General features: G+C 42.7%; 1 protein-coding gene across 2 annotated transcripts in view; it reads right to left on the reverse strand.

Annotated features, from left to right (window-relative positions):
* The window catches only part of LOC130356122 (protein argonaute-3), a 157,413-nt gene that overhangs the window by 40,334 nt on the left and 102,304 nt on the right, over nt 1-14,775 (reverse strand). For both annotated transcript variants that reach the window (XM_056557187.1, XM_056557186.1), the window contains exons 10-13: nt 4,710-4,832; nt 2,563-2,696; nt 1,917-2,101; nt 2-161 (exon numbers count right to left, since the gene is read on the reverse strand). In XM_056557187.1, the coding sequence (XP_056413162.1) occupies nt 2-161; nt 1,917-2,101; nt 2,563-2,696; nt 4,710-4,832 (602 nt within the window). The remainder of the gene's footprint in view (nt 1; nt 162-1,916; nt 2,102-2,562; nt 2,697-4,709; nt 4,833-14,775) is intronic.

Here is a 14,775-nt window from a genome sequence, read left to right on the forward strand (position 1 = left end):
CCGTTGATGTGGTACCAAGATATTGTTAATCCCTCCCAGTTTGACGTTGATTTTTAGGCACAGATTTGAGAGAGTTTGAGGAGATGTTTTTATTACATTCTTCACTTGGACACACTGTGTTGCCATCCCCAGTAATGTGTCTCCAACTCGCTTTACCTCAGCTACAGGAAGAAGAAAAAAAAAAGATCATCGTTAAATTTATTGACAAAATATATTTTTACTTCCGTGACTTCCGAGCTGTTACAGCAGCAGAAAGTGGGTTCTGCTGTCAGTCAAAGACAGCACTGGAGGAAATATGACTGAAGAAAATGGCAGTAATTATGAGAGAGTGGTCCTTTGCCTATATTTTTCTTTAATGATGAGGAGACCACAAGTAGCAATAGATGACCTTTTCTAATGGGATACATGACTCAGCAGAGTGATACTGGGAGCCTGAAATTATGCTTCAAAGACAAGCAATGAGCGGCTAGCTTTATGCCACTGGAGGAGCATAGCAAATGCTTGTCCATAAAGCTAGGTTTTGCCATGCAGTTGAGGCATACATTTCTTGCTGCATACTCCCAAAGAATATTGCAACAACCAGATACATCTTCATGTCTAACTTGCCACTAGAGATGAGCGAAGTTACAGTAATTCGATTCATCACGAACTTCTCGGCTCGGCGTTTGCTGACTTTAGCCTGCATAAATGAGTTCAGCTTTCAGGTGCTCCGGTGGGACCGGAGCACCTGAAAGCTGAACTCATTTATGCAGACTAAAGTCATCAACTGCCGAGCTGAGAAGTTTGTGAAGAATCGAATTACTGTAACTTCACTCATCTCTACTTGCCACCACTGACCCCTAATGTTTAAAAAAAAAATTATAATTTAAAATAATTTTTTAACATGAGCAAAAAATTTAGCACCTTTCACTTTTGGCAGCAGGATCCTCCTCCACACACCTGCAGTTACATTACAACAATATATTGTTAAAGGGGTACTCCGCTGGAAAACATTTTTTTTTTAAATCAACTGGTGCCAGAAAGTCAAACAGAATTGTAAATTACTTCTATTTAAAAATCTTAATCCTTCCAGTACTTATCAGCTGGAAGGAAGTTCATAGGAAGTTATTTTCTTTTTGAATTTCCTTTCTGTCTGACCACAGTGCTCTCTGCTAACACCTCTGTCCATTTTATGAACTGTCCAGAGTTGGAGCAAATCCCTATAGCAAACCTCTCTTGCTCAGGACAGTTCCAGACATGGACAGAGGTGTCAGCAGAGAGCACTGTGGTCAGACAAAAAGGAAATTCAAAAAGAAAACAACTTCCTCTGTAGCATACAGCAGCTGATAAGTACTGGAAGGATTAACATTTTTTAATAGCGGTAATTTACAAATCTGTTTAACTTTCTGGCACCAGTTGATAAAAAAAAAAAAAAAAAGTTTTCCAGTGGAGTGCCCCTTTCAGACCTAGTTCACATCAAGATATGAAATAACACTAGACATGTACACCAGAAAAAGCTCCAGTCACCCAAAAGGAGGCTAAAACAGGCTTCTCTTGAAAGAAAAGCAACACCGTTTCAGAAAACCCTTTTAAAAGACTTGTATCTCTATTCACAGAATCCATTCAAATAGCAGGGCATAAGTGGAGAAAAAAATACTGCAAGCAGTATTTTTCTTTCCTGCTGTAATCCTTTTGATAAAAGGACACCAGATGGACCCCATTAAAGTCAATGGGATCTGGTGGTGTCTATTGTGCAACAGACCATCCATCTCAGTTTTTTTCCCAACACAAACTTTACTATGAGCCCCATCACAGATGTGCTGCCAAAATTTTGCTTTACTGTATCAAGAAGTGTTTAAATATAAAAGTCTGTAAGTTATTATTTAAAAAATAAATAAATAAAAATGGGAACCCATTGGTCCAAAAAGGTTACATACCATATACTGGTGTTTTTCCTGGCAGTATAACAATTATAAGCTGGAGACCAGAATATGTGTTTTTGAGGTGTCTGAACATTGGCTCCACGCTGTCTGCGCCCTGCGCATATTTACAGAAGCATGGCTGACCCTGGATGGGCATTCCAGCATCCTTTGAGATTTTCCTCAGCTGGTCAGTGAATCCTCTGCAAGGAGGAAAATGAAAACATCCGAAATGATTAAGTCTGACTACAGCTCTCATTCAAGAACCACATTATCCATAGGTCGACGCACAGACAGGACCAGAAATGCACATTTTGGAATGCTAAACTTTACATAGTATTACTGCTCCTCAACCTTACATAAATTATGATGTTTCTCAAATGAACAACTCTATATGATCTGTACATGTCCAAGAGCTAAGTCCACTCCAGACATTGCAATAGGTCTTAACCTTCTATATTCATGGATGTAGTAAAAAAAAAAAAAAAAAAAAAGATAAATAAAATAAAATAAATACCTCATTACAAGCTATTTATATAACTTAAACTTGAATAATGACATGAAAAGATTCTAATTGTCCTGCTGAGTTTTACCATCACCCTACTGAAAACATACAGATAATTTATATCTGTTACCTCTAAGCCCAGCCCATGAAATGCCTTACTTCAAGATTTCTTCTCTGCACTGCCTCTGCGTTGCAAAGCATGCGATGGCCCACATTTTGATCTCCACACCAGTGTGAAACTGTTTTCCCCGCATGTCCCAAACCCCATGGCTTGGAGTGGCTACTGTGCGATTCTTCACAAGAAAGGTGGAAAGAGGAAAATGTAAATCAGATGCATAATGTTACGACATAGATACATCCAACTTTTTAACACTTACAGATCTTTTAACAATTTTCAAGTCACATAAATCTACCTAAGGCTTTTGAATATGTTTGCAGAAACGAACTAGAGTTATACGGAGCTATGTGGGCAAATTCGTCTGAACGACGGGAGTTTAGCGGAGAAAAAAAAAGTGCATGTACTATTGTCTTCTCCACTAAACACTGGTAAACGACCAGATACCCCACGGATCCCATTGACTTGGTGAACCGGTGGAGTCAGTTGTGCTCCAACGCATTTTTGGGGGGCATTTTGTGCAAAAAAAAAAAAAAAAGAACTGAAGGGACCCAGAACGTAACAGAACACAACGGCAATGTGAACCTAGCCTAATGTGTAAAACATAACTACTTTATGCTAGTTTCACATCATTTGTTGTGATCAGTTCAAGCATGATCAGTTTATGTAGTTCAACAGATCATATTTTAAATGGATGATAAAAAAAAAGAATTTAAGTTTACACGTTCAAAAAATGTAATGTTTGTATCAGTTTGCTTCAGTTTTTTGATCAGTTTACATCAGTTTTGTCTGTTTTCTTTCATCTCAGCATGCTTTTGGAAACCAGACTTTACCATAAAGTAGAAAAATTGATGCAAGCTGATCCTATTTCACACCATGGACATTAATGTTAATTTTATCCGTTCATTTGAAGTCAAATATTTTGGCCAGACAAAAAATAGTAAAAAACTGAGTAAGCTAGTGACTCTAGTCGGCTTATTTTTGGACCGTATCTGTTTTTGCTGCCGTACTGAAGCCACAGCAGACCACGGTATCACTAGGGATACGGCAGCAGATGGTTTTCAAATTTTCCCACTGGATATGGCTGCTGTATCCTGAGTCGTGATTTGACTACGCCATGGAACAGCACCATGAAACAGTACTTAATTGATCGACATGAAGTTAAAACTACAGTCCCTGGAACATTAAAATTATCTACTGACATGGCAGCCATTTGTGAATTTAAACCAGCGATGGCTTCCAAAATTAAGGAACTGTTCCAATCTCCTGCACTTAAAGAACTGATGCTATCCATGTTATGTAGTGTCAGTAATAAAAAAATCTGCTTATTCGCTTTCACTTTGATATGCTTTTTCAGAAATCTCCAGTGACATGGATATGTCATAGTTTTAGAAATGGGCAATGCCCTGAGAACATTGATCCTCAACTTTCCTTTTAGGTGAATTTCTCAGTTAAGTGAACTATGCTTTGAATACAATGTCATTATAACGTAACTCACTGATAAAACCTTTCAGAATTATGACTCTATGACTTTAGATTAGTGCTTCCCCACAGAGGTAATCTGGAAAGTACCAGAGACTGTGCTGATTAGTCAACACAGTGCAAGCAAATGGAGCAGACGGGTGATCTCAGCCTCTCCATTCTGCCAGCCTTAGTCATTCTGTGCCACTTCTGAGAAGACCATCCCCAGTGTTACTTGTGTATTAGCTGTACACCATGATGTGTTATGTCATGTGACTGTGCTGACCTAAAATTAACATAATGTAGCATCAACATAAACATCACAGAAGTAGGCCTCAACTGGCACAAGACTGTGCACTGTGCTAAGATATCTTTATCAGTACCACAGAGCTGAATGAAGTGGCAGCACATATAGGTGATTGTGACTCCATTTAAATGGATGTCATAGGGCCTCCTTCTCATGATTGGTGGCGGGGCCCAGCAGTAGGGCTACAGAATCAGCCACTCATCCCCTATCCTGAGGATAGCTGATAATTGTTATTTACGAGAAAGACAATTTAACATCAAAATTAAAAAAAATGAGATATATAGTGAGCACAAATATTCACACAAATTTGGAAAAAATAACTAAGCTTATTCCGGATTGCGGAATTTCAAATACACAATAAGTTTACATATACTGATTCGAAATTATTGACAGAAAAGTAACTAATAACTGAATATAACCTACTCGCCCTCCGTATTGTAACATCGGAGCTGGAAGTACTCTCCCTGTCACGTGAGCCATTTCGTCCCGAACTTTAAACTGGAATTCTTGAACAAATGGATCAGCATCATAATTTGCACTTCTAACCTGAGTGATACAGCAGAATAGGCAATTATGTAATGAAAAAGTTATTATTGTTTACCAGTAATGCACATAAAAAACAAACATCTTTTGGCAGGATTTAAAGGGGTACTCAGGCCCTAAGACATCTCATGCTTTGGATAGGGGATAAAACGCCTGATCGCAGGGGTCCCGCTGCTGGGGACCCCACAATTTTTCATGCAGCACCCCACGAACATCGCTCTGGGTCTGATGAATCACGATCACGGGGCCAGAGTATCGTGATGTCACAGCTCCGCCTCCGTGTGACGTCACGTTCCGCCCCCTCAATGCAAGCCTATGGGAGGGGGTGTGGGTGTACAATAATGACAGCTATATTTCCCCAAAGTAACTGTCATATGTAGACACTAGGTTTTAGAAAGCGCATATCCCATCTAGTCAAAGGAGGGTGAGATATGGAAAATCCAGAATTGGTAAATTCTTGGCAAAATTAAAGGCGTACTCTGGTGGGAAACATAATTTTTTTTAAATCAACTGGTGCCAGAAAGTTAAACAGATTTGTAAATTACTTCCAATTAAAAATCTTAACCCTTCCAGTACTTATCAGCTGATGTATGCTACAGAGGAAGTTGTATTTCTTTCTAGAATTCTTTTCTGTCTGACCACAGTGCTCTCTGCTGACACCTCTGTCCATGTCAGGAACCGTCCAGAGTACAAGCAAATCCCTATAGCAAACCTCTACTGCTCTGGACAGTTCCTATTACAGACAGAGGTGTCAGCAGAGAGCACTGTGGTCAGACAGAAAAGAACTCCAGAAAGCCCATAACAAAGTCCAGAAACAACTTCATGTCGAGTATACAGCAGCTGATAAGTACTAGAAGTGTTAAGATTTTTAAATAGAAGTCATTTACAAATCTGTTCAACTTTGTGGCACCAGTTGATTAAAAAAAATTGCTTTCCACTTGAGTACCCCTTTAACCCCTTAATGACCAAGCCCATTTTCACCTCAAGGACCACGCCAATTTTATTTTTGCGTTTTCGTTTTTTCCTCCTCGCCTTCTAAAATCCATAACTCCTTTATATTTCCATGTACAGACCCATATAATGGCTTGTTTTTTGCATGACCAATTGTACCTTGTAATGAAACCTGTCATTTTACCATAAAATGTATGGCGAACCCCCCCAAAAAAATTTTTAGTGAGGAAATTTAAATGAAAACCAAAATTTGGCATATTTTGGAGGGTTTTGTTTTCACACTGTACACTTTATGGTAAAAATGACATGTGTTCTTTATTCTGTGGGTCAATACCATTAAAATGATACCCATGGCTAGATACTTTTATATTTTTGTACCGCTTAAAAAAAAAAATCTAAAACTTTTTGTACAAAATCAGTAATCTAAAATCGCCCTATTTTGACCACCTATAACTTTTTCATTTTTCCGTATATAGGGCGGTATGAGGGCTCATTTTTTGCGCCATCATCCGTACTTTTTTGAGATACCACATTTGCATATATAAAACTTTTAGATCATTTTTTATTATTATTTTTTTTTTTTTATAAAATGTGACAAAAAAGCAGGATTTGTGGACTTTTTAAATTTTTTTACGTTTACGCCATTCACGGTACGGGAACATTAACATTATATTTTGATAGTTTGGACATTTACACACGTGGCAATACCAAATATGTTTATTTAAAAAAAATGTACGCTTTTTGGGGGTAAAATGGGAAAAACTGACAATTTTCATTTTTATTGGGGGAGGGGATTTTTCACTTTTTTTTACTTTTTATTTTTACATTTTTCAACTTTTTTTTTTTATTTTTTATGTCCCCATAGGGGACCATCTATAGCAATCGTTTGATTGCTAATACTGTGCAGTGCTATGCATAGGACACAGCACTGCTCAGTATTATCGGTGATCTTCTGCTCTGGTCTGCTCGATCGCAGACCAGAGCAGAAGACCCCGGGAGACAGCCAGAGCAAGGTAAGGGGACATGCTGGATGATCGGATCCCCGCGGCAGCGCTGCGGGCAATACGATCATCCAATCAAAGTGGCGCAATGCAGCAGATGCCGTGATCTGTATTGATCACGGCATCGGAGGGGTTAATGGCAGACATCCGCGGATGTCGGTCATTACCGGCAGGTCCCCGGCTGCTGCTAGCAGCCGGAACCTGCCGTGTATGACGCGAGCACCCTTCCGATGCTCGCGGTCATACACAGGACGGAAATGTACGACCTGGTGCGGGAAGTCCCACCAAACCAGGACGTACATTTACGTCCGTGGTCGTTAAGGGGTTAAACTTGCTAGGGACTTTTGGTCTTATTTTTACAAAATGAAGACAGGATTGGTAAGGGGTCTTTTATTCCACTTCATGGGCCACTCCAGGTTTTAGATCCCAGAGCAGAACAAGTGCTGGAGACAGCTAATCACTGGGCAATAAGAGTCAGTTTGCCTAAAGAGGCTGTGTGAGGAACTTGTGTTCCGATATCTGCTAGCCTCTCCTGGAACAATTGTAATTTGTGTGAGGTAAGAAGGTTTTGTTTTACATTGAGCCAGTAAAAATACAGCTGTGTATTTTATGTTGGACAATAAATAGCAGGAGAAGCCCCACTCTTGAACTGTTTCATTGTCTCTGACAGATGTTTATGCCATTCACCCATTACTAGCACATTAAACTCCCACAAGGGGTTCACTGAATTAGAGAACCTCTGTCGAGGTAACCAGTCCTCAGTAATAGTGCATTGTAACTTTTCATCTCTCCTGCAGTGTCGCCACAGGACAAGTGAACAAGAAGGTGCTTAGTCTGCAATGGTCTTACAAGATGTGGACCTAACAGTTATAGAAAGGGTTCTCTGTAAAGAACAAGTTGTATAAAATGGAAGGCTTGTCAATATTGGACCAGTTGTACATTTCAAGAAGACTCAACCAGACAGACAATTACAGATGCCAGAAACAAGTGATGGATGACTGACCTACAGTGCCTTGCAAAAGTATTCACCCCCCTTGACTTTTTTCGAATTTTGGTACATTACAGCCTTAAGCTCAATGTTTTGTTAATCTGATTTTATTTGATGGATCAGAACACAATAGTCTAAGTTGGTGAAGTGAAATGAGAAAAATATATAAATAAAACTGTTTATTGTTTAGAATAGAAAACAGAAAATTGGCATGTGCGTATGTATTCAACCGCTTTGTTAGGAAACCCATAAAAAGCTCTGGCGCAACCATTTACCTTCAGCAGTCACATAATTAGTGAAATTATGTCCACCTGTGTGCAATCTAAATGTCACATGATCTGTCATTACATATACACACTTTTTTTTGAAAGACCCCAGAGGCTGCAACACCTAAGCAAGAGGCATCAGTAACCAAAACACTGCCATGAAGACCAAGGAACTTTCAAAACAAGTAAGGGACAATGTCGTTGAGAAATCAGGGTTAGGTTATAAAAAAAAAAATCCAAATCTTTGATGATCCCCAGGAGCACCATCAAATCCATCATAACCAAATGGAAAGAACATGGCACAACAGCAAACCTGCCAAGAGACGGCTGCCCACCAAAACTCATGGAATGGGAAAGGAGGGCATTAATCAGAGAGGCACAACAGAGACCTAAGGTAACCCTGGAGGAGCTGCAGAGTTCCACAGCAGACTGGAGTATCTGTACATAGGACGATAATAAGCCGTACGTCCCATAGAGTTGGGCTTTATGGCAGAGTGGCCAGAAGAAAGCCATTACTTTCAGCTAAAAACAAAAAGGCACGGGGGGCGCATGCGCGTAGCTCACGAGGACAGTCGCAGGTGATGTGAGCTCCGTGCCGGCCGCAATTTAACCGGCTCCTTACAGCGCCCTTTGGGCTCCAAAAGCATGGGAATTGCACCCACAGCTTCCTAAAGATGTCTTGCTCCTCAAAGAAGTCCAAGCAGAAACTTATGCAAGCTTTGTCGCAGTCAATCCCGGAGTTCTTTCGGGCCTCCCCAGCTTCCAAGATGGTGCCCGTGTCTCCCTCTCACTCTGAACAGGCCTCAGATGAAGATGACCCTGCTGGCTTTTCTCACCTCACCCCTGCAGCGATGCTCCGGCATAATAAACAGCTATTCCACACGGAGCTGCAAAAGGCAGTGAGTGATTTTACTAAGCAAATTCAAGATCTAGGCCAGCGGGTGGCTGATAATGAAGGTAAGCTGCACAAACTAGCTGATGCGGCGGAGACCGACCTCAAGCTGGAGGACCTGGAGAACTGTATTCTGACTTGGCTCCCTCGACATTGGAGAGACGCAGGGCGTTCTGACCGATCACCATCACCCTGCAGAGGGAACAGAAAGTACAGATGGGGTTTCCCCTTTGCTATGTCCTTCCAAATTGAATCCCAAGCCTACACGGTGCGCTCCCTTCCTGCTGCCCAGGAAGCTCTTCACTAGAACTGTAGCTGGACTGATGCCCCTCCGCTGCCCCAAAGAGGGCTCCGAACCATACGCATCTGGGCCACTGTTCCCCTCACCCCCGGAACCAGGCTGCTTACGTCTGTCACATCTTCCAGACTGAGGACTCACCTGATGACTTCTACTCTACTGAACTGGTTGGTGCACCTTCCACACTCTTTGATACGGAGTCAGTTGTGGTTGGACTCTCATGCCCTCTTAAGCACTCTCGGGAGCCTAAATTGGCCGTTTCCTGCTAATATCTGGTGCGGCTTTCCATGTTTTGTTGGTTATTTTTGTTTAGTTTTTTGTTGTTTGTCCAGGTCTGTGCATACATGTTTTATTATTTTTCTCATTTATCTGTTACCATGCTGGGAATTGTATTATTGCATTTAATTGTTTGCTTCTCAGGGGTTGTAACCCCTTTATTATGTTCTTTTTGAGGTCCTTTAGCTTGCTTTCTGTTGCCCATCATGTGTCGTATATTACCCCATAATATCAGGGGCTTTAATTCCCCTCCCAAATGTAGGAAAGCCTTTCTGGACTATGCTCGCCTTCGTCCAGATATAATAGGTCTCCCGGAGACTCATTTTACCCCAGCGGCTTTATCACTCCTCATATCATTCTAAGTGTAGGGGGGTCCTGATCTGTCTCCATAACTTTCTACCACTAGAGGTCCACCAGGTTACAGAGGACCCAGAGGGTCGCTTCCTTATATTGCAAGGTTCCCTATATGTTAAGACAGTCTGCATAGTCAATGCTTATGCCCCAACTGATGACCCAATTTCATTTTTTGACATAATGTGTAACAGACTTTCCTCCTTTACGTACGATCTTCTCCTCTGGGTGGGCGACTTTTATTTATTTTTTTCAATGGGAAGCTTGACCGCTCTAACACAACCCTTTTTAGAAGGACTAGTTCTCAACTGAGTACTATATTGAACCATTTCCGCTCTCTATCCCTAGCGGATACCTGGAGGGAACATAACGAAACCACCCGTGGTTACTCCTACTATTCCCCTTCTCATGGCCACTGCTCCCGCATAGACTGGATCCTAACTAACACCTCTTCCCTACCACTACTGTTATATGCACGACACATTCTCTCCACATGGTCGGATCATGATATGGTCCTGGCAGAACTGGACCTTGTGGGCAGACCATCTACACCATTCAAATGGCGCTTAAACGAATCTCTGCTCACTCATCCTAAGATTAAAGCCCAACTGACGGAGGATATATCCTCCTATTTTGCCATTAATGCCACGCCTGATAGCGATCCCGTTTGGGTGTGGTCTGCCCACAAGGCCTATATTAGGGGGTGTATTATTGCGCTCACCTCCGGTTTCAAAAAGGACCGTGACAAACACTTAGCCACATTAGAACATAAACTCACTAGACTGTTTATTGCTCACCAGAGGGCCCCCTCTCAATCTTTTTAAGGCTCTGCAGGACACCCAGCTACAGCTGGATGCTGAGTGGAGAGGGCTATTCACTGGACTAAGCCGACTTATTATGGCTTTGCGAATAAACCTGATAAACTCCGAGCTAGACAGCTAAAACAACAGAAGACTATTAAAGGGAACCAGTCATCAGATTTTATCCTATATAACGCTTGGCAAAGCGTTATATAGGGTAAAATCTTTATTTTCACCATTCCCGGGGGATGCTCCTGCCCCCAGGGATGGTGAAGATATGAAGTTATAAACTAGTCATCGCAGCCGCCGTAAGTAGTCCCCTGGGCGGGGAGCTCTTCTCACCTACTCCCGTTCTTCGGCCGGCAGCGACGCCCCCTCCTCTTGATTGATGGGCAGCGTCATTGCTCTGCTTTGTCGGTTTAGCGAGCGGAACAATGACGCAGCCCATCAATCAAGCGGATGGGGCGTCGCTGCCGGCCGAAGAACGGGAGTAGGTGAGTGGAGCTCCCCGCCCAGGGGACTACTTATGGCCGTGGCGGTGACTAGTTTATAACTTCATATCTTCACCATCCTAGGAGGCAGGAGCATCCCCCGGAGATGGTGAGGACAACAATTTTACCCTAAATAATGCTTTACCAAGCATTATATAGGGTAAAATCTGATGATTGGTTCCCTTTAACTGAGTGCTTAGGGTTCAGCTACGACCGGGTTTGTGCTCCTCTCATCCCCACCGTATATATAAAGCATTCCATGAGTTTTACTTCTGCCTTTATAATGAACCGGCTCATTCTTAATGTGCCTGTTACTACTGATGAGGTCTCCTCCACCCTTTCTCGCCTCAAGCTGGGTAAAGCTCTGGGCCCGGATGGGCTGTCAGCCCGATACTATGAAAAGTTCTCACCCCTTCTCTTACGCCAACTCATGACTTTGTGTAACCGTTTTTTCTCTGCCCCTTCTCTACCCACTGAATATTTAGATGCCCTCATTACTGTTATACCCAAACCTAACAAGGACCCCCAATTAGTCACTAACTATAGACCCATTTCCCTCATTAATCTTGACACCAAAATTCTCACCTCTATCTTAGCATGTAGACTCAACTCTCTTCTCCCCTGTCTTATACATGCTTCCCAGGTGGGGTTCATCCCTGGTCGTCAGGCACTGGACAATGTCCGGACAGTGCTGGATGTTATGCATTGGTGTACCACCTCCTCCACCCCTCTTATGGTTTTAGCCCTCGATATAGAGAAGGCTTTCAACAGCATTTCTTGGTCCTATCTCTTTGGTGTCCTATCCAGCATGGGTTTTTCCGGCCCCTTTGTCCATCTGCTTCACTTGTTGCACTCTCTGCCCTCGGCATACTTTAAGCTCCCTACTGATAACCCACTACCAATCCAAATATCCCGGGGGACTCGCCAGGGATGTCCTCTTTCACAAGCACTTCTTGCTTTAGCGATGGAACCCCTGGCGACCCTCCTCCGGAACTGTACAGTTGTTACAGGTCCTCTCATCAGTCAGACTGAATATAAACTTAGGAGTAAGGAGCCCCTGGCTTGAATGCATGGGAGCCGCCCGGTTGTTAATCAGTGTTCCGCTGACTATTATCAGAGACATTGTTGAATATAAACTTAGCCTCTTTGCCGATAACCTGTTGTTAACCTTGATGAAACCATTGGTTTCTCTCCGTAACTTGTTCCGGATTCTGTCGGATTTTTCGTCTATGTCGGGGCTGAGAGTCAACAACTCGTAGTCTGAGAACCTCTATTGTGGGGTCCCTGCCCACACTCAGAAATTGATCAACCTTAACTTTTGTTTCCCACCCTCTACCTCTAAGCTTTCCTACCTAGGGATTACTCTTACCCCCTCTATTCCATCTCTATACTCAACTACTGCCAACTACCCTAAACTTTTTAGGTCTATTCGTGCTGATCTCCGCAAATGGGACTTCCCTCATCTTTCCTGGGTGGGCCGGGTCCACGCAGTCAAGCTGGTGGTATTACCACCAGTCCCCTCCTCAGACCTTAAGTCCCTTCAGCAAGATGTCTTCCAATTTATTTGGAGACATAGACCTGCATGCATTCCCCATAAAATCATGCATTTTCACAAAGGCCTAGGTGGCCCCTCTTATTATGTTGCCCGGCTTTCTCAACTTACCTTATTTCATGCTTCTTCTTGCACCCCTATTTGAGTTTTTCTTGAATCTGCTTTGCTATCCCCTCCTTCTGCTCTTTTATTCTCCTTCTGCTCTTTTCTGTTCTCTTCCACCTGTTACTCACCTGGTCCCCTCCTCTGCAGTACTCACCCTTTATTCTCTTTCTTAATGGTGAATGATCCGGTTAAAATTTTCCATCCAGTCCAGAGCCTCCCCTCTCACTCAGCTGTATTGTAATCATCTCTTCTTACCAGGACTGAACCACCGCCTTTTTTCTTGGTGGCAGTCTCATAAATGATGTAGACTTTATGATTTTGTTTCTAACAAGCGGCTGTTGACAGTGGAGGCTTTCTCACAATGTTTCGCTCCTCCGGGTTCGGAACGTCTGAGAACATGTCAAGTGTTTTCCTTCTTGTCCTCCTTGACCTCCTCTTCCCGGGACGTTTCCCTGTCCCATTAGGAATCCTTGGCTCTCTACTTCCCTGAACACCAGGGCCTCCTCTCCCTTCTTTATTGCTTCTTCAATTCCCTGCCACCTGATTGTAAATTACCCTTCATGTTACAATGGTAATCTGACTTTCGCACCATGCTTTCCCCATTACAGTGGTAAGAGTGTTGCAAGACTTTTAGTAAGGGCAGCTCACAGGTTTCCTTGATGAAGACGTCTCTGAAAATCCTACACAGGACATATTATGTACCCACACAGCTCCACACTGCTTTCCCCTTCACGTCTCCCTATTGCTTTAGGGTATGTGGCTACTTATGCACCATGCATCACTCTTGGTGGAGCTGCCCCATAGCTTTTACTTTCTGGACCTCTGTCTTGACTATGTTGAGGGAGGTTACACATCATACTTGCCCTCTTAAACCTACATTCTGCCTTCTCGGTGCTCTTCCCCCTAAAATGCCCAATAGGGTTCTCAAACTGGTTCATTGTGTGTTTTTGGCTGCCCGAATTCATATTGCCCCCAACTGGAAGCAAACCTCCCTGTCCATTGACAGGGTGACAGCTAGGGTCAATTTGATTATGCTATCTGAGAAGCTTAATGCAATGAGAGATGACTATGGAACGTTTTACTGTGGTCTGGGATCCCTGGCTGACATCACCCTACTGTCCAGATATTCGTTACTCTCTATCCATTTATTGACCTCCCCTCAGTGTTTTTTTGCCTTACTGGTTGGATGCCCTGAATCTACCCTAGTAATGGTGTAAGTTTTTAAATGCCTGACCTGTTGTTGTTTCATTATTATTATATATCCCTAATCTACATTTTGCTCTGGTCTGCGTCTCTGTATTTTTGTCCTACTGTTCTGCTACCATTTTGCCACAATAAACTTGATTGGTTTGTTACTAAAAACAAAAAGGAACGTTATGAGTTTGCGAAAAGGCATGTGGGAGACTCCCAAAATGTATGGAGGAAGGTGCTCTGGTCTGATGAGACCAAAATTGAACTTTTCGACCATAGAAGAAAACTCTATGTCTGGTGCAAACCCAACACATCAGAGTGTGTCAGAGATGAGGGAAAGATGGAGGATGCTAAAAACAGGGATAGTCTTGAGCAAAACCTGTACCACTCTGTGCATGATTTGAGGTTAGGAGGTAGATTCACCTTTCAGCAGGACAATGACCCCAAACACACTGCTAAAGCAACACTTGAGTGGTTTAAGGGGAAACCTGAAAATGTGTTGGAATGGCCTAGCCAAAGCCCAGATCTCAGTTCAATCAAAAATCTGTGGTCAGACTTAGGCCCTATTCACACGGCAGAATTTCTTCAAGCGGAATTCGGCTTGAGGAATTTCTCCTCAAATGAAAGCCCAATACACTTCTATAGGAGTCCACACTCCCATTCACACTTCTGAAGAATTTCCGCTTGGATTCCACACCAATTCAGCACAAAATCCACAAAAGCGGAAGCGAAATTTGGGCGGATGAGCAGAAATTCTGCCACGTGAATAGACCCTTAAAGATTG

Source organism: Hyla sarda, chromosome 2, assembly GCF_029499605.1.
Source record: "Hyla sarda isolate aHylSar1 chromosome 2, aHylSar1.hap1, whole genome shotgun sequence".
Lineage (NCBI taxonomy): Eukaryota > Metazoa > Chordata > Amphibia > Anura > Hylidae > Hyla > Hyla sarda.